The following is a 26,500-nucleotide window of genomic DNA, read 5'->3' on the forward strand; positions in this document are numbered from 1 at the left end:
TTTTGTAGAAAAAGGCTTTAAAAGGATTAAATATAATGTTTTCGAAACGGGCTTTAAAAGGATTAAATATAATGTTTTCGTTTTTACCAAAATTAAAAAGAAATCATTTCTTGTATTTTGTAAAAAAAAAAGAAATTAAAAAAAAATCTTACGTTATCCCGTTATAGCAAAGATAAGGTTATAGCCAAGATAAGGTAAGACGTAAGAGCATCCCATACGGTCGTAATTCTCTCCCATTTCCAATTTTTAGGGCACCCTTTTTCCCTCCTCTCTCTCCTCGTCGATCGGTCCATTTTTCCCGGGAAATCCCGACTTCGCGAGAACTTTCCCGGGAAATTAATAAATAAATAAATAGTAAGAATCTGATTTCCTCTATCGTGATTCTTCCCTGAATTATCAAAATTTTGATATTGAATTCTGTTATTATCGGTGGTGAAGATGGCTAGCCAAGGGAGTTCGACGAGGAAAAGTATGTCGTCTTCGTCGTTGCATGGAAGGAAAAAAGCTAACGAGGGAGGAGGAGGTCCTGATGCTTCTAGGAAATCTCTCACTGTTTCGCGCTCTATGTATGTTTCCTCTGTGTTTTTTTATTATTTATTTTTGAATTGCGAATTTTGATTCCTTCTTTGTTTGTTTCTGCGTTAAATCTGACATTTACTTTCATTTCTATTTATTGATTTAATAATTAGAGGACGCAGAGGATTTAAGGAAAAAAATTAATAAGTTTGGGGCATTTTAAATTTGATTTTTAGTGTTTTATTGTTACATGTAATTGAGCTTTTTTTTGTGAATTGTGAGATAAGAGAAGAAGAGCTTTGAATTGTATAGTGTCTGTTGCTTGCAATTGTGAGCTATGGAAATGATTCAATCAATATTAGTCTGGTTCATGAGGGAAAAAATGTGTTCGATGGTGGAGAGGTGTGTCCTAACAGGATGAATTTGGATTCTAGGTTGGTTCTTGATGTCGTGTATGGTAATGGTTCTATCCATTTTTTAAGAAACAAAAGGATAACAAATTTTTGGATCAATGAAAGTGAATAGTTTGATAAAGTTATGGAATGCGATCATCAGGAGTTCTTCTAATGATTTTGGAAAACTGAAAGGGGATGGGGGTGTTGAAGAGGCATATACCTATAATTCAACTCCTCTCTGCACTTCTTTTCTATCCCCTTATTATTCACGCTTCTCCCTGCTACAGTAATGGGATGTTTGGGCTTAGTAAATTACGAAACGCAAGGCATGGCCTTGGCCTCATGTTTAGGTAATCAATCTTTTTGTGCTACTTTAACATTGAATTCATGGTAGGAGAAATATTAGTGATCTCTGATTATGTAGATAGATAGGCAGGTATCCAGTTCACACGACAAATATAGATCACTGGAAGGCCTAGCAGCAATGGTTGCTACATCACCATTAATGTAATCTTCTATTTGCAACTACATCTTAAACAGGGGACTGACTGGAGAGCGCACAGTAAAACGGCTGCGCTTGTCAAAGGCCTTGACAGTTCCTGAGAGCACAAGCATTTATGAGGCTTGCCGTAGGATGGCTGCTCGTAGAGTTGATGCCTTATTGCTAACTGACTCTAATGCGTTACTTTGTGGAATCCTTACAGATAAGGTGTGGCTAAAATTTTATGTTTCTGGGTCAAAAAAACCCTAGTGGAAAGAAGTTTTCTTTTCCTTCACCCTAATGTGGACCTTTATTTATGTCTTATTTCCTCTTTTTTGTAGGATTTAGCTTCAAGAGTAATTGCTTCTGAGGTCAATCTTGAGGAGACACCTGTTTCTAAAGTTATGACTAGGAACCCTGTTTTTGTTCTCTCTGACACTCTTGCTGTGGAAGCTCTCCAGAAGATGGTTCAAGGTTTGTAATAAACTGAGATGCAATAAAACCTTGCAAGCCTGTTACATCATGCCATGTGGATATGGTTTTGATATTAGTAATTAACAGGAAAATTCAGACATTTGCCTGTTGTCGAGAATGGAGAGGTAATTGCCCTACTGGACATAGCGAAGTGTTTATATGACGCTATTGCTCGTATGGAAAGGGCTGCAGAAAAAGGAAAAGCCATTGCTGCAGCTGTCGAAGGTGTTGAAAAAAATTGGGGGGCATCCATATCTGGTTAGTGAAAGTGTTCCTTTGAATGACATTGTCTTTCTGTCTACTTTGTTACAACATACCATAGAGTAGAATTTGTTCCTTACTTTTCTAACATTTGGATTACTTGTCTTTCTGGCTACTTTGTTACAACATAACATAGAGTAGAATTTGTTCCTTACTTTTCTTTGCACTTTTGTTTTATTTTTTAATTTTTGGTTCACATGCAGTCCCCAATACATTCATTGAGACACTTCGAGAGAAAATGTTTAGGCCTGCTTTGTCTACTATAATACCGGAGAATTCAAAGTAGGTAATACTTTGTCCCCTTGAGTGTTTATCTTGGATACTCTACCATTAATTGCTTAAAGGATTTGTGGACAAAATAGACAGCCAGTTCTTTAATTTGATATGTTTTTGCATCTTTCAGGGTTGTAACTGTATCACCGTCAGAAACTGTTTTGGTGGTGACAAAGAAGATGCTTGAATCTCGATCAGGTTGTGCAGTAGTGACTGTTGATGAAAAACCCCGAGGAATTTTTACGTGAGTTTAATTTTAAATTGCATCTAGCAAGCAAGTGAATAGAGTTAAGAACTACATTCGTCATCTGTGTTTGCATCAAAATCTTATAGCAGGAAGTTTTTGTTTTGTTGTTATAATTAATACACATCATTTTATTTTATTTTTAATTCTGTCAGTTCAAAAGATATCTTGATGCGAGTAATAGCACAAAATCTTCCTCCAGATTCAACTCTTGTAGAGAAGGTATTTCTCTTTCAGATAGCATAGTTGGCTTTCCCAGGGAATTTGTCAAAAGAAAATTGTGTCCTGTATCCTTCAAGTTGCAATGATATAGAATCTGCTAACACTAAGGAGAATGTGATTATGTACCTTCTAAGAAAAGCCATAATCCAATTATAGTTCTATCTTAGTGGGTGTTTTTAGTGAGACTTTGGGAATGAGATACTTGTTTAGCATATTTTGAGTGAAGCAATGGCTCTAAAAATGTATACTTGGACCCTTACATAGAACTACAGAAGAACATGCCTCTCAGATAAATGGAAGAAAGTGGTTAAGTCGGTCATCTTGCTTCGGGTTTTTCTACAGGTCATGACTCCCAATCCAGAATGTGCAACAATTGATACACCAATTGTTGATGCTCTGCACACCATGCATGATGGGAAATTTTTGCACCTTCCTGTGCTAGACAGAGGTGCCATCCTTGTAGATAAAGAGTGAAATGCTTTTTAGCCAGTCATTTTGGTTTCTGATGACCTTGGATGGTTGGATGCAGATGGGAACATAGTTGCTGTCATTGATGTGATTCATATCACTCATGCTGCAGTCGCCACAGTAAGTCAAGCCCGTGTCCTTCTTGGACTACGTAGTGCTTTACAATGTGCTCTTTGCATGTTTCATTGACTTAATGAATTATTATTCCTTAGCATAACATCTACAACATGTTCTCAAATCTGAAAAGCAAGTATTCTTCAAAATTCCTCATTTATCTGTTTCCAGCTTGTACTCAATATCATACTCTTGAAAATTTGTTGATTTCTTCCTATATATATATCAAAAGAATAACAAATAGAAGGGATGTTCCGCTACTTGAAGATACTTTGAATATGCATCCATTACATATAATATCCTAAATGTCTAAGAATTGATGTGTCAACATATATGCATTCAGATCCATGTTAATTAATTGTAGTGGATGATTTTAATAGTAGGAATGGAAGTTTGGAGTTGGAGAAGGATGGTCTCTGCCTTTTATGCCATCACACACTGTTGTGTTAGAATTCAATTACATGGCTTATGCGTGTGTGTTGTTTAGAAGTGTAATTGGGAATTATGTCTTTTCCAAAAAGAGAAGGCAGGGAAGGTGGAAGAGTGTCATGCTTAAATTATTAAGATGGCATGCATGTGGTAATTTATTTTCCGGCTCTCCTCATAATGTTTAAATTTATATTATTGGTCTCGGGAAAAACATAAGATGCTACGATTTTTGCGGAGAAGAATAAAAGCATTTATACCATCCCTTCATTAATCAGGTCGGGAATACAACTGGAGCAAATAATGAGACTGCAAGCACAATGATGCAGAAGTTTTGGGATTCTGCCATGGCTATGAGTCCTAATGATGACGAGGATGAGTCGCGGAGGTTAGATGTTTTGGTGTTAATATTAAGCTAGATTTTGATTTCTTCTATTGGGTTTACATACACGTAGTTGGTGAAATGGCAGTGAAGGTTCCTTGAAAATGGCTTCTGAAGGGACAGAGACGGCGAGATCTCTTCTCTATCCATCATCAGGGTTGCCAAACAACTTTTCTTTTAAAATTGAAGACAAAAAGGGTCGAATGCACAGATTTACTTGTGGTAATATATTTGTTTTGCTTTCTATACAAGGCTTTTAAGATGGTCATGAATTTGCTTTTCCTCACTGCATCTAGCATAGCTTATGGAATGTCCACTTCATTGCAAGTTACTGCCAGGTGACTTGCTTCTAGAGTATAAATATATATTTGTGATTCCCATAAGTCTAGATATTTGGCGTTGGATATGTGAATGGCTGAATGCTGTGAAATCCTGGTGTCATTTAATGAAAACAAGGTTCACATATAATTGGTAGCTGACCTTGTTTATTGATTTCCTTTGAGGTAGAGACCCGAAGTCTGACTGATCTAATAACTTCAATCCTTCAGAGGCTAGGGGATGATATTAACCGCAACAACTTACCTCAAATTCTGGTATATTTTATGGACTTTGTACTGTGTGATCAGTAGCCTGAATAATTTATTTTCTTTCTGTTAACTTCATACTAATTCATGGTTGCATTCTGAAGTATGAAGATGAAGATCATGACAAAGTTGTTCTGGCATCAGATAGTGACCTCACCACGGCTGTAGAGCATGCAAGATCAGCTGGTTTGAAGGTATTGTCAGCTGTCTGCTTGTCATTAATGTTTTTCTTTAGAAAAGTGGGATAATTAAGTTAAGGGACAATCTTACCTGGTGAATGGATTACTAGTGGCAATGACATTAATATTTGTAAACTATTTGAGAATAGTTCTTTGTGGATCATCCTCTAGACATGAAAGACTTCGTTTTGAAGTTCTTTTATTTTCCTCTATTTCTTATCAACATTTTACATGGACATGGTTGCACAAAGAAAATAAGAAAAGAATGGGTAACCTGAATAATTCTAGAAAAACCAAAATCAGGAAGTCCTGGCAATAGAATATTATATTATTGTGAATATGCTTATATGAGAAGATATAGAATAACAAGTACCTTAGATTAAAAAAATGGATTTTTGGACCAGTGGATGTGCCCCCCCCCCCAACCCCATGGACGTTAAGTTTTTTCAGAAAGTCTTGATTATGCTCAAGCAGATGCATGGGCTTCTGCATACAGTACTGTTGCCGCAGGTGCTGCTCTTGTTGCTGGGTTAGGCGTATTGGCATACTTAAGGAGATCTGGTTACTGATACTCTTAAAGTTTATACAATCTTAACATCCTTCTGAACTAAAAGGAGAAATGGTAATTCTTTGCGAGGGAATTTTCCTACGATTGATGTTCTTATAGAACGACATATACGAGAAAAATTCATTCTTGCATCTAGTTATTCTGTAATTCGCATTTATAACTGCCACTTCTATGTATTTTGTCATTGGAGGTGTGCTCCGTCACGAATTTTCACGAATTTGGAGATTTTTGTGTACAGAAATTACAGCCACCGTTCAGTTTGACTGAGGTTGCTTATCAAATATAGGCAAGGCAAGAAAAGAGCTGCTTTTTCTTGTTTTTCAAAAATCCCAAATCACTTTAAATTCAAATGACAGGCTGGTTTTCTTACCCCAGACTTGATTTTTTTCAAGCTTCTTCCAGGCAAGGCCACGACTATTTTTTTTTAGATTAACGTGGGTGTCCGGGCCAGCTTGCGCGCACCACGACTAATCTCACGGGTCCTGAAGTTAACGATCATGTAAGCTTCCAGTGGCCATCATATAAGCAACCACTATGACTATTTTTTTTTGCCAATGCAAGTGGGGTAGGGTAGTGGAAGTCAACAAAAGATTTAGCTAGCAGATGCATGATATAGTAAGAAATATTCAACTATAATTGCATGTAATTGTATAAAAATAACGTATTATGTACGTGTGTGACATAGCGTAGAGCGAGCTACTCGATCCAGCAAGATCATATTAAATTTATATTTGTTTTCATTAGCAAATCCATCTTGATTCATTCAATTTTTATTTTTATTTTTTGTTTTAACTTTTAACCAATCAATTTAGTTTCAATTATGATTGCATGTAATTGTATAAAAATAACGTATTATGTACGTGTGTGACATAACGTAGAGCGAGCTACTCATCCAGCAAGATCATATTAAATTTATATTTGTTTTCATTAGCAAATTCATCTTGATTCATTCAATTTTTTATTTTTATTTTTTGTTTTAACTTTTAACCAATCAATTTAGTCTGTAAACATATCTGCTAAGCTTCTAACATCAATGCATGAGCATGATTATTCCTACATCAATATAAATTGGCCAGCTAACATTGAGGGTCGCAATCCCACATGGTAGTAACTTTGAGCAGCAAAATTAATTGGGTCGTGCAGCTGGATTGGAAGAATCTCCGTCCTAGTTCTGACTGCATTATGTTATCACACCATCCTTGATGAACGAATTGAATCACCATAGCCTTCTTCCCTGCAGGTGCAAGGGTGTGTAGTGACCTCGACAAAGCACTACATTTAATGGTATCATTCTTTATATACAGCTCGAGGTGCTTGATTTGAATGCCTTCTTAATTCGGATTGCCAATATACGATGAGGGAATCACTGCGCATTAGTTTGCAGCAAAGAAACTCGATCAATTAGTTGGAACCCCGGCGTGGTATAAGTAGCAGAGACACAGGATCACATACCAAAATATGTCATTTACAAGAGCTTTCAATTCAAGCGGGGTACGAAAGTTATGAGAGTTTTTATTAATGGTATTAAACTTCAAGTGCTTGATATTTTATAAAGCAGGAGAAGAGATATTCTTTAATATTCAGAGAAGGCCAAGTTATGATATAAACTGCAGATGGGATTCTGAATAATGTCATCTTCGTCAACATAAACTCCTTTCAGCGAGAGAACACGTAGAGAGGCCAAGTTATGACTTCAGGATCAATAGTCAGTCAGCTACATCCACTTAACTTAAAGACAGTTAATGAATCTACACAGAAGTGTGATCGGACAAAAAATCAAGATCATCATCGTCTTTTTTATAATTAAATTTGCCTTTTTTGTTCTAAGTGGAGATTTAACTCAGAAACACCATTCTCGGTAGCCAGTGTCAACAGATCATCACCCGAGACGAAAGTTCTTCATCATCATCATCAAAATCCAGGGTCATAGATAGACCGAACCTCCATTCTAATGCAACATACCACAGTGCTGCTGCTAAGCTATGCTGGTCTTCATGCTGCTGATTTTGAGTTGATAGCTTGTCTTTTGGACTAAAGCAATATGTTTTTGGTGTCAGGATTTTTGTTTTGTTAGTCCTTTCCCAACTCTTTCGGATTGGAGACATGTCATTGTGTATTGCACTGCGGTAATCTTCTATTTCAATTTTTATCCTGTTTACTTTCTCCTAATAAAATGTCATTGCCGATTGCTCTAAGAGAAGAAAAAAGCTGGCATTTGGATTTTCTTACTAGAACTCAAGAAATCCAATTTGTGCTGGTTATTCTCCCAACTAACGAAGAGGTCTCGACAGGATTGCTATGTATAAAATTGCCAACTATTTGATAATCATAGTTGGTGATGATATCACTATTCTCATGGCTACTAAAGAACTGTACAAGAGATTTTCACCTTTTATAGCTCCTCGAAGGCCATTAATAAAACATAATATTTATGTCGATATATTTGTAGGATAGATTGGATTTAAATACATAACCCGCCTGGGAAACAATCAGTTACCCATAAAAGAATAAAAGAATAACCGTTTCTTCAAAAGCCACATTTTGGCTCCACTTCCTTGAAAACTCTCACAATCTCTCTCTCAAGAAAGCATCCAAGAAACACTCTCAAAGAAATCAACAGTGGCTGACAAAGATCAAAATCCAAATGATCTTGGTAAAATCCTCTCTCCAACTCCACAGCTGAATCTTCACAAAGCAATCAGGAAAGGTAACCAGGATGCTATAGAGACATCACCAAGGGAGTTAATGGGGGGATTCTACTCAACGTGAAGGAACCAATCTTGAAGGAAGCTCAAAGATTGGTTCTGCCAAGGAATCATCAATGGCTGACAAAGATCAAACTACAAATGATCCTACTCAATCTCGTGAAAGATCCAGTCTTGAAGCTGAAAGCACCAAGAAAGCTGGTCAGAATGATGAGTTAAACAAAGAAGAAGATAGTGAGGTTAAAGGATTGCCTGAGCCTGAGTTAGAGACTGTTCATAGTGGAGATGTAGAAGGTGATACAGAAGAATCAAAGATAGATGTTTCTCAGGAACAACGGTTTCTTGGAAAAATCCACTTTCCAACTCCCCAGCTGAATCTTTCTAATGCGGTCAGGAAAAGTAATCAAGACGTTCTAAAGACAAGGAGTGGGTTAATGGAGCGTTCTGGTCAACATGAAAGAGCCAACCTCGAAGAAATTAGCCCAAAGATTGATTCTACTCAGGAATCCAGTGAGCTTTCTGGTGGGATTAAAAGCTTGGCACTTTCTGCTCAACATCAAACAACCAAATCTCAGATTAAAAAAAGGGTTGATTTTTCCCACACACATGCTGATCGTAATGGATCTGAGGAAGGAGAAGATAGTGGGAATGAAATGTTGGCTGATTTAGAAACGGGTGAAGAAGAGGCGCTGACGTTATCTGGTTATAGTGGAGATAATGAAGAAGAAACAGAAAGGGAGTCAAAGGAAGATGATTCCGAAGAAGAGTTTCTAGGTACTGAAAATATAGAAGAATCCGATCCAAAGTTTGAAGAACTGTTACAAACTTTGGAGAGTGACACGGAAACCACAGAACAAGAAAAACAAACAGGGAGTGAAGAAGGTGTTGTTGTAAAGAAGACGACTCTCCTTGAAAGGATAGCATATAGTTCCTCCAATAATCTTGAGCAAGAAGAAGGTTCTGATGGTGCTGGAGATATTTTGACTAATATAGAAGGATTGGAAGAAGAAATGCAAAAAATTGACCTCGAAAGTGGAAGTGAAGATGACAGTTACCAACTCAAGAAGGAAGTAGGTGATGTGAAGCTGATGACTAAAGATGAGAAAGATCAACACCGACCAAAAAAGAGTCTCATGGAATGGTTAAGGGGATATATTGAATTAGATGAAGATTGGGAGACTGTCAAAGAAATCAAGGCTGAAGTAGTTAGACTGGCAACTGAGCTTTTTCATCTTCTCGTTAATCTCATGTTTTCGTTGCCAGAGATTGACTTAGTGGACACAATGTTTCAAGGGTTCTTTAATTCTCTGAAATATCAATGTAAAGATAAGAACTCCAAGGTAATTCACAGGATCTTGGTTCTAATGGAATTTTCTGATGAAGAAGTGAAAAGGTTGAAAAGGTTAAAGCAGGTGGACATTCCTGAAGAATACTCAGATACTGATCAGGATGATGAATTTAGAGGCATCGAACTGAGGGAAAACTTAATTGAAGGCAGCCACGTTGATCAACTCATTCTCCAATTTTTTGACCCAATTCTGTGTTTGGAAAGTACACTATTGCGTGAAGGAGAACCTGATAAAGGGATATTAGTGAAGGATTTACTGTCTGCACTCAAAAATGATCTTGACAGATGTGAGAAAGAGTTAAAAACGATAGCATCAAGGATTGATGAATTGAAGGCAGAGTATAAATGTATTTTGGGACCAGAGGATCACAACATGTATGAAATGATGAAGTTAAAGATAAATGAATTGTGGAGCCAAGGGTTCGAATCAGAGGAAGACGAAAGTTTCAAGCTGAATTTTCAGGCTGAGGGTAATAGCTAGGATGCTTTGCTCAGTCGTAAATAAATAAAAGATTAACTGAAACTGCTTGGAACTTTTTAGTTTAATTTCCGCTGTTATTTCTCTGGTGCTGATCGTACTGCATATAATTCTTCATGTGCTTAGATTTTCAATATATTTCAGTACTGGTAGCTGGTTTCTTGGATATCAACATCGAACTGTTGATATTCCTTCATTAATTTTATCTATGCTAATTCCTCTTTTTGGCAATTTTAATGCTTAAAGTCCAGAAAATAGATTGAACTTGGCTAAGTTAAACCCTAGCTAGTTTGGAAATGATAAGGCAAGCATGCAAACTCTTCCTTGCTTAATGCTCTCGTTCATCTAGTTAAACATGATCAGTTATATCTTGTTTGTCGTATAAGATGTTGATATATAAATCATAAACATAGGAGGATTAAGTAACAGATTCCTGATGATTGAAAAGGATTAATCCATAATTGAGGAAATTCCAGATACAATTACAAAAACAAGCAAAGATGTCATGAACTTACCACTCATAGATGTCTATGTCTTTGTCTAGGCTCAACGTAAATATTGCCAGAATAATTAAAATAAATATACACTACCTTGTCCTTCATGGATAAAATGAATCACCAATTGAAAATGAATCTAATCTTTTGCCCTCGAGCAAGATTTGGTAGTGATTCTAACAAAGTACCACATGTAAAAGCCTTTGCCTCTGCATTTCGTTGCAAGTGCTCGATTTGAATGTCTTTTAAGTCATGCCGCCAGCATTTGATATGGGAAGATGTGCAACAATGTTTTTCTCCTCCTTGCATTAGTTTTTCGCAAAGAATCTGGATAAATACATTTTCAGAACTCCAGCCTGAAATAAGCAGTATAGTCTCTGGATGGCAAACCCAAAGTAAGCCATCAACAATATCTCTGTAATCTTTCAGGTTGGCAAGACTCCCACTAGCTCCAGTAGATGGACAGATTTTGAGCTTCAAGTGCTTGATATCAGGCAAAGCTGGAATGGAGATATTATTTAATGTTTCAGGGATAAATCTGATGCCTACATAGTTTATGCGCAATGTGAGACGTCTGATTTGGTTGAAATTTCCAAGATATTCCCTAAGTCGGAGGAAATCAGAAGAATAGAGAGCGCCTTTGTGAACGTGAATGGTAGCTTTCTGTAGACTTGATTGGTCGAGTGAAAACGCAGATGGAAATCCATAGGAAAAATGTTTGAATGCATGTAAGCTTGGACTGGTGATGGTGACTTTAGTTAGAGCTGATGACCATAGTTGTAACTTCTCGAGCTGTGGATTCGAAATTTTGATCCTACTAAATGAAGTAGCATAACAATTCAAGGCCAAGACTTTAAGGGCAGGAAATTGAGCAATAAGATCCTGAAATACTTGTCCAATTACTTCTGTTATGTTATAAAACTTTAACTTTAGTACCTCCAGATTCCTGCAACCAGTCATGTCGATGTGGAAGAAACTTTTAACCAAACCAGTTATGTAGCAAAATTTTCGGAGACTTGGTACATGAATCTCAATTCTTTCAAGAACACTGTCGCCTTCATTCACCTCAACCTCCTTGAGTTTTATACATCCTGAAATAAGAACGCTTTTGACACCATAACAATAAACTAAAGCAAGTTTTTCAATCAGAGGGCAACCGCAGATGAGATTCTGAAGAATGGCCTCATCAACACGAACATTCATCAGAGAAAGAACACGTAGAGAGGGCCAGTTTATGGCATGACGAGGGAGGGAGAGCTTATAATTTCCGTTTAACCTAAGGACAGTTATTTCTTCGGCAGAGAGGAGGGCTTGGGGCAAACAATAATGAGATATATTTTGGAAGTTGAGATCAAACTCGTAAACACCACACTTAGTAGCCAGTTCCAACAAGTGGTCAGCACGAGAAGTAAGTTGAGGATCATAAGAATCCAGGTCCATAGATAGTCTGAACTTGTGTGATCTTGTGTTGTGGTGGTGTTGTGCAAGCAAAGAATCTTGCACAAAGTCAATGAATTTATTTTTCCAATCTTGGATTTCATAACGCTTGCTAAGACGGAGCACGTCTTCTGAAAAATCAGAAACTGGGAACGATGTCGAGATTCGGTGCCATGTTTTGGACAAGACACTGAAACGAACCACAGCTCTAATTGAGAGGTAGGAGAGGATGTGGTGCAGAACGTGATCAGGCAGTCGAGAGATCCTATCAGAGGCATCAACTCTGATTCCCATGTCTATATTGGTGGCATCATCTCTTCCATACCGTTTCCTTTGGTAGCCATACTGAATTCTTCCTTTAGACTCTTCCATCTAGTTATACAGAAAATCACTAACTTTTACTCACATATTGATTGATTGATCATAAGCTTGAAACCGTAAGAATTGATGATGATGATGATGATGATGGTGATGATATAATACCTTGTTTTTAAGCGGCAGTGATGTTGAACTTGAATCCAAGCAAAACGAATGATAGTAGCAACGGCAAAGCCTTCCTCTATGATCTTTCTCTCAAAATAACAAGGTGATTATCGCGAAAAAAACTATGATGTTGTTACTGATGTTTTCACAAGCTAGGGTTCCGGAACGAGACAGAAGTTGACAAAGACTAGGAAATCTGCAGGTAAAATACTATTATACTTCATGTGACTTACAAATTCTTTTTTTTATAATAAATAATATTTTAAATATTTATTTGTTCATTAATTAATAAAGACTAAATTTCTTTTTTCTACTGTAATTTTAAGAACATACCCTTCATATTTGCCTGGTTGATTCGTAAAAATAATTTTTAACTTTTGATTTCTTTAGAATTTAATCAATTTTAAAAACTTTAGTTACTTTTAACTAGATGGCCATGCTAGAATTAGTTTTATTTTTACTTGGCTCAAACTATAAATTAATAATATATTTAGTGCCAGAAAAACTTCAAATTTAAGTGATAATAAAAAAAATATTTAATTGAGATTATTAATTTATTGTATACTCATTATTCAGAAAGGTTTATTTTTTTATTAGAAAGGAATGAATTTATACATGCATGTATATATACACCAATTAATGAATATTTAGGTATAATCAATCCAAAAATCATGCATAAAATACACTATAGTAACATAGTGATAGATATCTAGTGAGTGTTGGGAGTGTAATACAGATTATTTTTTAAAATATTAGATATATATAAAAATAATATTTTTAATATCAACATCTTAAAAAAGTTTAAAAAAATTAAAAAAATTTAAATAGAAAAATAAATTTTAATGAAAAACAAGTTACAACCAACCACAAATATATTCCTAACTAGGATTCCTAAACTATTATTTATTAAAGCACGGCAATGAAATTAAAAATATATAAATGTTGATTGAAAGCAACAGAAAGTTCAGAAAATTATTATAGAAGAAGGTACAATATAATGTCGGTCACTCTAAAAGCCCATATCTTTGCTTGTATGAACAAGGCCCCCATCCATGTTAGCCCAATTAAGAAATTGAGAAATCAAGAAGCAAGCACACATGGTGGCCCATTTTGATACTCTTTGTGGGTTCATACTAAACAATTTTTCAAATAATAAATTTTTAAACAATTTTATTTTATAATTTCCACTATATGTAATATTAAACAACCCAACACACACACACATATATATATATATATAACTAAGAACCACGTGATGTCGTGGAGGTTAGAAGCTTAGAATCCACACCACAGAAGTAACTGGGCTCTAAGCCAGTTGGATCTCTGATGTTGTCGGTGCGTGGGGGCAACATGGCCGAACCCAATCCCACTTCAGTGGATGGTGCTGCTTTTGACATTTTATGGCGGAATTTCTTGACCTTTTGTTCCCCTGTTCGTTTGTGACCTGCCAGTAAGACTTGCCTCCCACTAGCTTGGTGTTTAAGGCGTGTTTGGTGTTATTTTTTTAAAAAAAAATTAAATGTTTTTAAATTAATATATTTTTAATATTTTTAAATTATTTAGATATACTAATTTTAAAAATAATTTTTAAAAATAAAAAATATTATGAACATATTTTTGTGAGTAAAAAATATTTTAAAAAACAACTGTAATCATACTAATGTGTTTGGAAAATACTTTCAAAAAAAATTTAAATTTTTTTCAATTGATATATTTTTGATATTTTTAAATTATTTTAATATACTAATTTTAAAAATAATTTTTAAAAAATAAAAAAAATTATTAATATATTTTTTTAAATAAAAAACACTTTAAAACAACCGCAATCACACTCACACCTCCATTAAATAAAAGCAGATCCCAAGTCTTTCCTCTCATTTTCCATCTACTTCTTGGCTCAATTTTTAATAAAAATATAACAGTTATTTTGAGACAGATTAAATTCTACTTAGAATTTAATTTTTAACATTAAAAAAATATTCGAAACATGATATTTTATTTTACTACTGCTTCAAACAAGTCATGAAGCTTAAAAGTTCGAAAATAAAAAAGAAAAACATTTTTATGGAGGCGGTGGGTGGACAGATCCCACTGATTAGGGGACGAGAAATCTGTGAGAGAACTCTCACTTTCACACGCCAGTTCGTTCGCTTGCAAATACTATATTTATTACCCCATGGGATGGGATGGGATGGGATGGGACCATCGCATCAAACCTTAAATTATGGATTTCAAGTACATTTGTTCATTATTGTATAATTTAGCTTAGTTTAATGAATATCAGGCTGCTGAAACCCTGTCTGAAGTATATTTAAGAATTTCTTTTTTAGGTTTTAACATCCATGAAATTCTTTGGTGAATTTTATGCACATCAAGTTAAAGCTTTTCTGTATTTATATTGGAATTCGAAGTGATTGTTGATAACGAGAGAGAGCTTTTTAACGGTTTTTTATTTTGAATTAAACTCATGATAATTTTTTTATAATTTTAAATTGTTTTAATATATAGTTGTAAAAATAATATTTACAAAAAATATTTTAAATCTTGAAAATTAATCACTACCACTCTTAATTTTTTTTATGTTTCTAGATTGTTTTAATCTACTAATATTAAAAATGATTTTTTAAAAATAAAAAATATATATTTTTCAATAAAGAATATTTTAAAAAATAATTATTATTATACCCTAAATCATTATATATATATATAATCCTAAAAGAAAGTTAAAGCGGTGACCGTCAATTCAGAGGTGACGGTGGAAATTGTTTATAAAATGACCTTCGATGGCGGGATTGACAGGGCACTAATCTCCATATGCCGTGTTTGTTTTTACCCTGTACAGCATGCATGTGTCTTCTTTATTTCTTGATGGGCCTCCTCACTCGCAAGTGGAAGCCCCTACAGGGGGCACACTTATAATACTATTGAGCTTTTTCCTCGTGCACATGCTGCCCTTTTTTAACCTCCTATCATTTGCGCCCGCGCCCCCTCTTTAGAGGACACTAGCTGCGTACCTCACTGTGCTGTGGGTTTTTTTTTTTATAATATTTAGATAATGTAAACGCTTTGAAAAAATAAAATACAAATATATGACTTGAGTTGTATACAGGAATGAATTGTATAAATTGATTTTATTTCAACGGGATAATAAAAAAATAGATAACAATAATAATAAAATAAAATAAAATAAAATATTAGATAACAATAATAATAAAAAAAAAATAAAAAAAAATAAAATAAAAATAAATATTTTTATAAGAGAGGACAAGAAAACAGGCTCTAGTTAATCCAACTTAATATAATAAATTTGTAATTTAGAAAATAAAAAACAAGCTAATTTAAGTTTTTTTATTTGAATACCCTTGTATTCTTTTAAAGAATAAAATGAGTTATATTCGGGGTTTGTGGCTCTACCTTTTACAAATATATTTATTAAATATTAAACTTGAGTTACTCAATTAAATTAATTATTTAAATTATAAAAGCACGATGATATCGTAAAAGAAAAACATAAAAATCATGAAACTAAAAATAAAATATCCTCCTTTTTTTATCAACCTGACAATTATAGAGTTCACACCATGAAGTCTCTTCCGCTGCCTGCACAGTGAACTTTTTGCTAAAACAAATCATGTTCACATCCTTTCCTTCTCGTTTTCACATTTAAAAATATCTTCCCTGCAGAAAAGAAGCCATAAAAAATTTACCATTAACAGCCTTCATATTCTCAATTATTTCCCTCTCTTCCCTTCACCTCGTAAATTTGTGAAGCTCTTCCATGCCATGAGCTCACTGTGTCATTTTTTCCGAGTAAAAGTAATTTTTTAAAGGCTGTAAAGACTCGCTCAAAATTTAATGCCCCGTCTCTTCTCCTGTCTAATTTGCAGAGGTGAATGGTGATTCCTACCAGTACATCTCTTAAAGCTAATGCATCTAGCAACGTGTAATCATATCACAGAAAGCTGTGTCTGCTAAAGATTTGGACATATGTGGCCCTCTCTTATAAAAACCACCCACAAAAGCAAAAGCAGAGGTGAAAACCAGAAGCTTCTTTATTCTCTCTGTGGCCAGAACTTGTACAGTGAAAATTCTATCTCGCTCTCTTTCTGACTCAAAAATATCCAAAAAGCAAGAACTGTATAAGATACCAAATCTACTTTTCTTCGCACTGGCAATAGACAATAGTGGTTCCTGGAGAGTTCCTTGATTCCGTTATAAAGGCAAGAAACCAGATAAGCATTGAAGCTAAAACTAAAGCAAACCCACTGTGCCTAGAGGCCTGCTCCTGGCTAAGGAAAACAACAATGGGGTGGCTCAGAACCAAACCACCTTCATTTTCCTCCATTTTCTTGCTGTTTCTCACACTTTCATGTGTTTCCACGGCCCAACAACCGAACCCCATCAAGACCATTGTGGTTTTGGTGATGGAAAACAGATCTTTTGATCACATGATTGGTTGGATGAAGAAATCTATCAATCCAGCAATCAATGGTGTTTCAGGGAAAGAATGCAATCCTTTATCAACCAAGAATCCCGGCCCACAATCCATTTGTTTCTCAGATGATGCTGAGTTTGTGGATCCAGATCCTGGACACTCTTTCGAAGCTGTGGAACAACAGGTATTTGGCAATAGCTCCATTCCTTCAATGACTGGTTTTGTTGACCAAGCTCTGACTATATCACAGAACCTCTCTGAAACTGTCATGAAAGGCTTTAGGCCTGAAGCTGTGCCCGTTTATGCAACACTTGTAAAAGAATTTGCAGTCTTTGATAGGTGGTTTTCTTCAATCCCTGGCCCAACACAACCCAATAGGCTGGTTGTGTATTCCGCCACTTCTCACGGCTCAACAAGCCATGTCAAGAAGCAATTGGCTAAAGGGTACCCTCAGAAGACAATTTTTGATTCACTTCATGAGAATGGCAAGAGCTTTGGGATTTACTTTCAAAACATTCCAACAACTTTGTTCTATAGGAACATGAGGAAACTGAAGTATATTTTCAAGTTTCATCAGTTTAATTTGAAGTTCAAGAAAGATGCTAGAAATGGGAAGTTGCCAAGCTTAACTGTGATTGAACCAAGCTATTTTGATCTTAAAGGAATGCCTGCAAACGACGATCACCCATCTCATGATGTTGCTAATGGTCAAAAATTTGTCAAGGAGGTTTATGAGGCATTGAGAGCTAGTCCTCAATGGAATGAGACCCTATTGGTCATTACTTATGATGAACATGGTGGATTTTATGACCATGTTAAGACTCCTTATGTTAATATTCCTAGCCCAGATGGGAACACTGGCCCCGCCCCGTCTTTCTTCAAGTTTGATAGGCTTGGAGTTCGTGTGCCGACAATTATGGTCTCTCCTTGGATCAAGAAAGGCACTGGTAAGTTTAATTTTCTGTTTCATGTGAAGTTTGGTTGGTACCTAAGGTTAGTAGATACGTCGTTATTGATCACTTTGACTTCTGAAGAATTAAAGTCGTGATCTGTTGTTTCACTCTCCCACTTTCATTTTCTATTGTATTTATATAATTATTTGTTTCTTTTCAGTGATAAGTGGCCCAAAGGGACCTGCTCCAAACTCAGAGTTTGAGCACTCCTCAATTCCTGCAACTATAAAGAAGATGTTCAACCTGTCCTCTAACTTCTTGACACACAGAGATGCATGGGCTGGCACATTTGAAGGAGTTGTTGGGGGGCTGACATCTCCCAGAACTGACTGCCCAGGTATTCTTAGTCTTATCAATGCACAATTACGCATAAATAACTTAAATTTAAGTAGTGATAGATTGATCATTTTCTTAGTCTTGTGTACTGATAAATCACATGGAGGAGATAGATTGTTTTTTAAGTGCGCCTTTGCAAACCATTGCAGTGACCTTGCCAGATGTAGCACCTTTGAGAAGAACAGAAGCAAAAGAAGACGGTTCACTTTCCGAATTCCAGAGTGAGGTAGTTCAACTAGCAGCTGTTCTTAACGGTGACCACTTCTTGAGCAGCTTCCCAGATGAGATGAGCAAGAAAATGAATGTCAAAGAAGCGCATGAATACGTGGAAGGTTCTGTTACAAGGTTCATCAGAGCTAGCAAAGAGGCTATCAATTTAGGAGCAGATGAATCTGCCATTGTAGATATGAGATCATCACTTACTACTAGATCTTCGGTTCACAATTAGTTATTAATCATTTAGGGTTTTCCTCCATTTTCTGTTCAAAATCGTGTGTAGCTTCATGTCACTAGATTGGTGGAAGTGGAGGGCAACCAAAGCAAAAAGAAAGCTCTCCTGCATAATGATTTTGATTGCTTTGAATCGTTTGAAGAAAACAGTCTAGTGAAGCACAAGTCTAGAGTCATTTGTAGCAAATGTCCAAACAGGAAATGCACTTTTAGCTACAGAAGTACGCAACTTTTGGTGTTAATTAAACCCTCAAGATTGCCATTCTTCCCTTCTTTTACCTAGCACCAACAGGGAGATGCTGCACGCTGCTTTCCGAACAATGTCATAGCGATCAAAATTAATTCCAATAATCACGTGCTCTATTGAACAGATTTCATATAAATGATGTAACATTACCATGGGTGGGATTGAGTACAGTAGGAGATGGAGATGACAATACGCCTATTGAACACTAACTCAGCTTGCCGCCCGAGCACAATTTTTCAACGTACTCGAGACTTTTGGCCCAAAATTGGTTGGTGATTAATACGGATGCATTGATCAGTCCCACGTTTAAACGCAGACGGGACCTTATTCTGCTTGGTCCCCCATTGGTGCGGTACAGCTGGTAGCAAACAAGGATAGGGAAAAAAATAGTAAGTCCAATTTTCTGCGAGGAAAGGGATTTGTTGCCATCAATTTACGGCCTTCCTGTCCTACATGCAGAGCATATGATGATGTTCTTTAACATCAGTAGCTTATAATAGAATCAGTATTTTCGGCTAAAAAGTCCATCAATGTTCTCTCTTCAAATGACCATCAATGACACCGACAAGGAACTATGCATTTCACTTAAGTCGTTCGTTCAAACACTATGCAATAAACCAGTTTTTATGCAGAATTAAAGTGAACCTGTATGAATCCTTCCAGCTTCCAGGAAGTCATCTTGTTGATCAGGATACATATTGCACCTCCTTTTCAATTATGTAAGAAACCCAACATACATGACCTCCAAAGGTGCTTCCAAAGCCTAGAATCTACAGTGAGCTTCCTAATGAAGCAACTTCAAATTACTAACTTGGTCATTTGGGTAAAAACAAGTTGGGGTGGTATTAAATTTATCTTGGAAGGTTACTTTGCAGAGGAATTGTTTCATTCATGAAATGCAGCTACAACTTCCTCAAACCCAGGACAATCAGATATCAAATCGCATGTTACAATTTGTTTGAAATCACTTGATGTTGTGATCAAACAGGGAATGCCATTGTGAATATGAAAAAACAATCAAACTTGCTTGTACCCAAAATTTCCTTCAATAGAGACAATATCCAGAATGCTAAACATATCAAGATATGCAAGACATGCTCTCTTGTACAATATCTCTATAGATTTACTAATTTATGCTAAACCAGAAACTTTCTTGCTACTTAGCTTTAGAAGTCTACAGTTAATGTATATCCGAGTGTCACAAAGAAAGAAAATGTCAAGACAGACATCATCTCACAAACGCATCTCCACTTAGTTCTTAATTCCCACGCATCACTTTTCATGATAATGAGTTCTGAATGAACTTCAGACAGAATAAGGACTCTGCCATGTAGATATGTCTGCAATAAGCTCTCGTAACTGATCTATGAGAAGCTTGACATATGTGTTCTTCTTTGCAAGTTCCTATGATAAAAAAACTCAAGATTAGAGCTAATTTTTGCAAATATAAGGACGAAGAAGAACACACAAACTTTGAAGAAACTTAGAAGACATTTTAACCATGTCGCATAAAATTGCTCTTTTTTAGCAATCCAAAGAGCTGTTACAGTTGCAAATAACTCTGAAACAATAAACTATATAACATATACAAATTGATCAACCAACATGAATTCAAAATTCAAAGAAAATTAGAAAATTACCTTTCTTAGGTTGGAGGCTCGCTCTTCCAACTTCTCAATCTCAGCTTGATCTGCCGGAGAACTGGTTTCAAAAGGTTTTGCCTATTTTGGAAAATTAAAAACACACACACACACAATTAGCGTCGTCACCAATTTCCAAAGACAAAATTTTACCCCAATTGGAAGCCCTAGACATTTCCAGTTAGCCCAAAAGTTTTCAATTGGCTAGAATACTAACTTATCAAGTATTGAAACTTAAACATTACTAACAGCAATATCTTCTTGACTCCCATATTATTATATACCTCAGATTAAAGCAACATTCCAACAGCAGAAAGAAGAAGAATTCTAACAATTTGTGAAAAACTTGCTCCTGATCATTCAACTAATTAAGCAATATTCCAATCACAGACACAAAATGCCTCGAAATTCAACACTCAATAAAAATCTTCCGTTATAAATCAGCTACTATCTAATCGCAGAAAGCCTCATACATTTAGCATAAAAATTACCCCTTTTAATCAAGCACAATTTATACCCAAACAATAAAATTCACAATATAAAAGGAAAAAAAACTAGGGTTGGGGTTTTTCAAAAAAAATAAACCTTGTGAGAATTAGGAATTGCCGCAAGAACATCACGAAGAGCAGCAACGGAGTTCTTGTACCGGAACCGAGCTTCATCAAGAGCCCCATTACCCACCCCGCCACCACCAGAGCCACCGCCATTCAATTCAAGAGTGGAATCAGAGATAGCAGCATTCGCATCACCGTTTTGTGCGTTGCTAGAAGTGATAGGGGAAGTGACAGTACTTGTAGAGGTGGAGGTGGTGGACCATAAAGTGGGGTTGCAAAGCTCATCATTCATAGAAGAGAGGATCTGGTAAGCAGCTTGGATTGTTTCTTCCAAGTGTTTTTGGCCTTCTATGGCTAGTTCTTGTGTTGTTTTTGAGTGTTGTGGTGTTACTGGTGATATGGGATTTGAATTGCCTTCCATATGGGATTTGAATTTCCTTCCATTTTCTCTTCTTTCGTTGGATTATTTTTATCTCTGCTTGTTCGAGTAAAAATTTGTCAAGTAGGATTTTTTGTTCTTTCTTTTTTCCTTTTTGTATCTGGTTTTTCTTAGAAACCAAACATGGGATTTGGAAATTTTGTGTTTCGGAAGAGAAATACTATACAAATATTAGTTTATAAGAGGAAGAGGGTAAACTACATCTGAGCCATCAAACTATTTTATAGATTTTACTTGAGTCTCGAATATGCTAGAAGTTTTCAATTGATGCAATTTATGAATGTTTTGCATTGAGGTGTTTTTATAAAAATATTTTTTATTAAAAATATATTAAAATAAGTTTTAATATTAACATATTAAAATTATTAAAAAATATCATTTTAATATTTTTTCACATAAAAAATAATATAAAATATTGGTTAAATTGTAAAAACTAACACATTAATTTATTGTTTGATAATGTAATTATGGTTGTTTTTTAAATAATTTTTATGTTAAAATACATATAAATAATTTTTTATTTTTTTAAAATTATTTTTTATGTTAATATATTAAAATAATTTAAAACACTAAAAATATATTGTTTTAAAATAAATAAAAAAATTAAATTTTTTTAACATACTTTTAAAACACAACAAAAGAAACGTGTCCTAATTGCATATGTTTGCTTCATGTTCTGACATCACTTGTGGCTAAAGTAATTATTGATGTTCTGGCTATAATTGTTGTAATGGCGCGAGAGAAAAAAGTGTTTGATTATCATGTGTTCTTGGCATTGTTGATGTCAAGTACAAGGAGACCCATTTGTTGTTACTTTGAATTTTTATCTCAATTATAAATGTATTTTGAAGTCACAATCAATAGATTAATATAATAAATTATTAATTATCTTTTTATATACATGCACACATAAGATATTATTATTATTATTATTATTATTATTATTATTATAAAATTTATTTTTTATATTTATTATGAGATGGTAAAACGACATAAAAATTAACAAAAAAAGTCATTGGAATGTTCGTTAATAAAAAATTATAATAAATATATACTATTGTTTTAATATTCAATCACATCATAACCAAGCAATCAACACTTGATTTAACTCATAACCATCAACAGCGTCTTCATTGTTAAATGAAGTTTTTAATTTATTAGTTACTCATATTAAATTTATTGCAATACACTTCCTCATGTTAAATTAATTTTAATCGACGAAGAAAAGTCTTGTTAAATTAGAATTTATATTTTATGTTAATACTTTGGAGTTTTTTTTTAAGAGTTATTGACTGGGTTGTTTGTTATTACTAAATTATATTTTTAAAACATTATGTTAAAAAAAATAAAAAATACTTCTTCTCTCTTTTGATTTTTATTTTTACTTTTTTTTAGTAATTATGAAATATCTTATTATCAAATTGTATGATAAACATAATACTATAATTATGAAATATCTTATTATCCAATTATCAAATTGTATGATAAACATAATACTCCACAAACATTCTTAAAAAGGAAAAATATACAATTGTGTCATTTAATGAATTTGGAGTCATATGAAAATATTTTGGACTCCTGATGCGATTTTGAGAAAATAAAAGAAATAGGGATCGATGTGAAATATTGAAGAGATTGTGTGGGTGTTTGACCAAAAAAAATAAAATAGGGATGAACAATGACGAAAGAAAATTAATAAAAAACGTCGACAGCAGGGTTCGAACAATGACGAAAGATAACTAATAAAAAACGTCGACAGCAGGGTTCGAACCTGCGCGGGCGAAGCCCAACAGACTTCAAGTCTGTCTCCTTAACCACTCGGACATATCGACGCTGGCTCAGTGTTCTTTCCCAAAATAAAATTAAGAATTAAGATCCTCAAACTCACAAACTTTACTTCTCAAAATCCTACTGCAAAACCCATTCTCTTCACCAATCTCCTCTCCTTAGTCCTCACTGTAACCTTAAACTCTCCATTTTCCTCCTTGGCTATCGCTTCTCTTAACTCTCAGCCTCCCCTTCTGTTTCCCACAACCCATTTTCTCAATCCAAGGACCTGCAGATTGGACTATAAAATAGGTATTTTAATGAGATTTCATTTTTTTTTCTTTCTTTATCTCCCCTACTTTATGGGGCTAGATGTGTATGGTTTATACGTCTTTGTTGTTTTGACTTCGTGCAGTGTTCTGTTTTTGCAGGAAAATCAGGCCTTGCCCGTCTACAAACCCAGGTTCTGTTTCAACAAATCCGCAATCTTCATCATTTGCATTCCCATGGAGGATTCCAGAGAATGTAATCCAGGTTTTAAAGAATTCTCTGCATTGTGGCTAAATGTACCGCTTCAGTGTAATTTATACTTGCTTTGGTTGTTAATTTTGAGCAGAAGTTGCAGGAAGCAATCCTGAAAATGAAGAAAAATGCCAAGATTTAAGTCATTGAAGATGCCCCAAATGGCAATCAACACCATATATATGCAACCATAGTAATTATGTAACAAAATTTGAAAGACTTTGAACACCATGAACGATTGCTTGATTTTAGATGTGAATGTGAGAATAGGTACATTGATTGATTCTCATTTTAATATTTATCAGTAATTTCTCTGGTCTTTCAAGCCAATATTTACAAGCTGAGGTTGATGGAGGGTTTGACCACGATGTGCTTTAGTTTTTCGTAGAAGGAGATGTAGTTGCTAATAGATCTATGGCTACAAAAGTATAACCTATGTATACCCTTTCACAACAACCTTGGGGGATTCACAAGGACTGGAAGAAAGAGTGAAGAAATTCTTGGACGAGTTGGGCTGGTATGTTCCAAGTTTTTATTCCATGGATTAGATTTATATTATATTGCCTGACCAACAAGATGATTAAATTTAGTCCTTGTTTTGAGTTAGCTTCATCAGTTAGTGGATGTTCTCAAGGATATCAGTGGAAAATCTTATCTGGTATTCACTGGTCCTGACTGATTGTTCAGAATTCGAATTCATCAACTATTTTTCAGACTTGTTAAGCACTTGATTTTAAGATTTTTAATGGAGATTCTGTGTTATGATCATATAGACTATCTTAAATCATCTTGAAGCCATCATGATGGATAACATTTCGGACCAACATTTACAAATGTAAATGCTGAATCGCGTTGATTTTTGATGGTCCCGATAAAAAATGCCTTCTGAAGTTGACAATTTAAATTAGATGTTAGATAAGATGACTAGGTGAATAGGAAAGATATCTAAGATGACATATCAGAGGTTCAGAACATGCACAAAGATATCTGAGATGACATGTCAGAGATTCAGAACATGCACAAAGATATCTGAGATGACGTATCAGAGATTCAGAACATGCACGCATCTTGCCTGCACGTTTCTAGCTGTAAGGGGGGAAAGAAGAAGAGAAAACAGCCCTGCCGCCGCTGTCGAGTGTTAATCAAAAGAACCTCTTGTTTAGCATTGATTGGAAATTAGACTTGCACTTCCCAGGTGAAAGAAAAAAGTGGATGATGTGAAGCAAAAGCTGGAAAATCATTTGGAATACAGGTGCAATTACAAGTCATTACGCAGAATGTAGGCAAAATAACATGTGTAGAAATGATATGTAAATGGTAAGGTCATTTCTTGCTAGAAAGAATACATGCCACTACTAAAGTTCAGTCACAATGGATGGGATTTAACTCCTAACTTGGAGGAGAAGTTCATTTCTTGCTTGAATTCTCGTAAAGCATGTCCATTTTCATGTGAGAATTACACAGATAATGTGTTTGACCCTTGAGTGGGTTTTCATGACAGCCTTGTATTGCATAACACAAATATTTTAATATATGTGTGGTTAAAACTATTGTAAGATGAAATTTGATATCCAAAATTAATAAAAAGCAGGTATTCATAAATAAAAAATAAGTTACTTTAGTTTTTATAAAATTAAGGCTTGAAACACAATTATATGTGAGAATCGATGCAAAAAATAGAAGTTATTTGATTAACTAAATAGTTTTTTCTTTATAATTAGACAAAAAAACAGAATTTACTATAACGCCAACGGTGGCTAAAGTTTGTGTTTCTAATAATGGGTTGGCTCAACGAAGAGTTCGCTGCTGCTTGTGTTCCATTGGAGTATTAACTTGCTTCATAATTTCTGACTTCCCTGGAGGTCTGGTTCCATAATTTATTTTGATGCATGACTTCAAAGTTCAATCAGGTAGGAAATGAATGGCTAGACATGATTAGTTACTAAATTGGTTTAATTAATATGTTTGAATACAATCAAGGTGGAATTGTAGCTCAACTGGGTCGCCATTAGAGGCAAAAGCTTCACTATCACTTGATGTATCTTCTTCGATTCGGAAGCTAGACGTTTCTTCCTTTCTGCAAGTTGGGTCGATTGTCACTGTTGCCTTGAGTTTGATTTTTCTCATTTGAAATGATAGTGAGGCTTGAATGAACAAGCTATATACCTAAGATGCTGTCACCAAATCTTAAGTCTAGTCCTAAAATCTCATAAATTTCTAGTGCATTATCATTCAAAAAAAAAAAAATCAGCAGAAATGAGGAGGATAAAATAGTGCATTACAAATTAAAGTGGACGGCTTCTTGTTTGTCATTGAGATAAAGATGTCGTCTAAGAGGACAAAGGGATGTCCTCCATAGCCGGCATGTGAGAGCCAAGGCTCCACATTGATAGTTTTAATCGATCTCAACCACACCAACCCTATCCTTTTCCTGTAATGTCAACCTCCCTTTCTGCAAGAAACTCCTCTATGGTCTTTTTCAAGAACAATTATCATAACAAAATTTAAAAGAGATTGTTTCACTGTGCATGAAACTACTATTTTACCTTTGGGTGGCAAAATTAGTAGGCTTTGTTTTATGAGGAGGAATTTTATTTTTTTAGGATTTATTAATCATTTCAAGAA

At 34.9% G+C, this 26,500-nt stretch overlaps 4 protein-coding genes, 1 long non-coding RNA gene and 1 other non-coding gene across 8 annotated transcripts; 3 read left to right on the forward strand and 3 right to left on the reverse strand.

Annotated features, from left to right (window-relative positions):
- Positions 1–193: 193 nt before the first annotated feature.
- Positions 194–5,914, forward strand: LOC105139405 (CBS domain-containing protein CBSCBSPB1-like). The gene is given in 15 exon segments (XM_011045818.1): positions 194–354; positions 439–566; positions 1,452–1,620; positions 1,734–1,866; positions 1,954–2,124; positions 2,331–2,409; positions 2,531–2,644; positions 2,800–2,866; positions 3,209–3,314; positions 3,396–3,454; positions 4,153–4,262; positions 4,345–4,478; positions 4,764–4,849; positions 4,945–5,046; positions 5,424–5,914. Coding segments are annotated over 14 exon segments (1,623 nt in total). The 5' UTR covers positions 194–354; the 3' UTR covers positions 5,589–5,914.
- A 4,641-nt stretch (positions 5,915–10,555) lies between these two features.
- On the reverse strand, positions 10,556–12,739 carry LOC105139406 (FBD-associated F-box protein At4g10400-like). The gene is made up of 2 exons (XM_011045819.1): positions 12,533–12,739; positions 10,556–12,421 (listed from the first exon to the last, which is right to left on the reverse strand). The coding sequence occupies exon 2, from the start codon at positions 12,419–12,421 to the stop codon at positions 10,733–10,735; it is 1,689 nt and encodes a 562-aa protein (XP_011044121.1). The 5' UTR covers positions 12,533–12,739; the 3' UTR covers positions 10,556–10,732.
- Positions 12,740–16,492: 3,753 nt separating this feature from the next.
- Positions 16,493–18,946, forward strand: LOC105139407 (non-specific phospholipase C6-like). Its single transcript, XM_011045820.1, has 3 exons — positions 16,493–17,914; positions 18,081–18,257; positions 18,406–18,946. The coding sequence occupies exons 1-3, from the start codon at positions 16,837–16,839 to the stop codon at positions 18,702–18,704; spliced, it is 1,554 nt and encodes a 517-aa protein (XP_011044122.1). The 5' UTR covers positions 16,493–16,836; the 3' UTR covers positions 18,705–18,946.
- Positions 18,947–19,034: 88 nt separating this feature from the next.
- LOC105139408 (mediator of RNA polymerase II transcription subunit) lies at positions 19,035–21,795 on the reverse strand. Of its 2 annotated transcripts, none has more exons than XM_011045821.1 (3): positions 21,179–21,795; positions 20,594–20,674; positions 19,035–19,311 (listed from the first exon to the last, which is right to left on the reverse strand). In XM_011045821.1, the coding sequence occupies exons 1-3, from the start codon at positions 21,566–21,568 to the stop codon at positions 19,159–19,161; spliced, it is 624 nt and encodes a 207-aa protein (XP_011044123.1). In that variant the 5' UTR covers positions 21,569–21,795; the 3' UTR covers positions 19,035–19,158. The 2 variants fall into 2 exon arrangements, with proteins under 2 accessions (XP_011044123.1, XP_011044124.1); XM_011045822.1 differs by lacking the exon at positions 19,035–19,311 and adding an exon at positions 19,928–20,357 and having other exon boundaries at positions 21,179–21,794.
- Positions 21,796–23,336: 1,541 nt separating this feature from the next.
- On the reverse strand, positions 23,337–23,418 carry TRNAS-UGA (transfer RNA serine (anticodon UGA)). Its single transcript has one exon. It is a non-coding gene; the product is annotated as a tRNA-Ser (tRNA).
- Positions 23,419–23,472: 54 nt separating this feature from the next.
- LOC105139410 (uncharacterized) lies at positions 23,473–24,554 on the forward strand. Of its 2 annotated transcripts, XR_844971.1 has the most exons (4): positions 23,473–23,665; positions 23,785–23,887; positions 23,970–24,145; positions 24,264–24,554. It is a non-coding gene; the product is annotated as an uncharacterized LOC105139410 (long non-coding RNA). The 2 variants fall into 2 exon arrangements; XR_844970.1 differs by lacking the exon at positions 24,264–24,554 and having other exon boundaries at positions 23,970–24,205.
- Positions 24,555–26,500: the final 1,946 nt, after the last annotated feature.

Source organism: Populus euphratica, unplaced genomic scaffold, assembly GCF_000495115.2.
Source record: "Populus euphratica unplaced genomic scaffold, PopEup_1.0 scaffold92.1, whole genome shotgun sequence".
NCBI lineage: Eukaryota > Viridiplantae > Streptophyta > Magnoliopsida > Malpighiales > Salicaceae > Populus > Populus euphratica.

What these genes read in the sequence shown, in the direction of transcription:
- LOC105139406 (XM_011045819.1), bottom strand. Translation starts at nt 12,421, where the DNA reads ATGGAAGAGTCTAAAGGAAGAATTCAGTATGGCTACCAAAGGAAACGG.
- LOC105139407 (XM_011045820.1), top strand. Translation starts at nt 16,837, where the DNA reads ATGGGGTGGCTCAGAACCAAACCACCTTCATTTTCCTCCATTTTCTTG. An exon ending in TTGGATCAAGAAAGGCACTG is followed by an intron (nt 17,915 to 18,080) that starts GTAAGTTTAATT and finishes GTTTCTTTTCAG; the next exon opens with TGATAAGTGGCCCAAAGGGA. An exon ending in TCCCAGAACTGACTGCCCAG is followed by an intron (nt 18,258 to 18,405) that starts GTATTCTTAGTC and finishes AAACCATTGCAG; the next exon opens with TGACCTTGCCAGATGTAGCA.
- LOC105139408 (XM_011045821.1), bottom strand. Translation starts at nt 21,568, where the DNA reads ATGGAAGGCAATTCAAATCCCATATCACCAGTAACACCACAACACTCA. An exon ending in CAATTCCTAATTCTCACAAG is followed by an intron (nt 20,675 to 21,178) that starts GTTTATTTTTTT and finishes TTTCCAAAATAG; the next exon opens with GCAAAACCTTTTGAAACCAG. An exon ending in GAGCCTCCAACCTAAGAAAG is followed by an intron (nt 19,312 to 20,593) that starts GTAATTTTCTAA and finishes GTTTGCTACCAG; the next exon opens with CTGTACCGCACCAATGGGGG.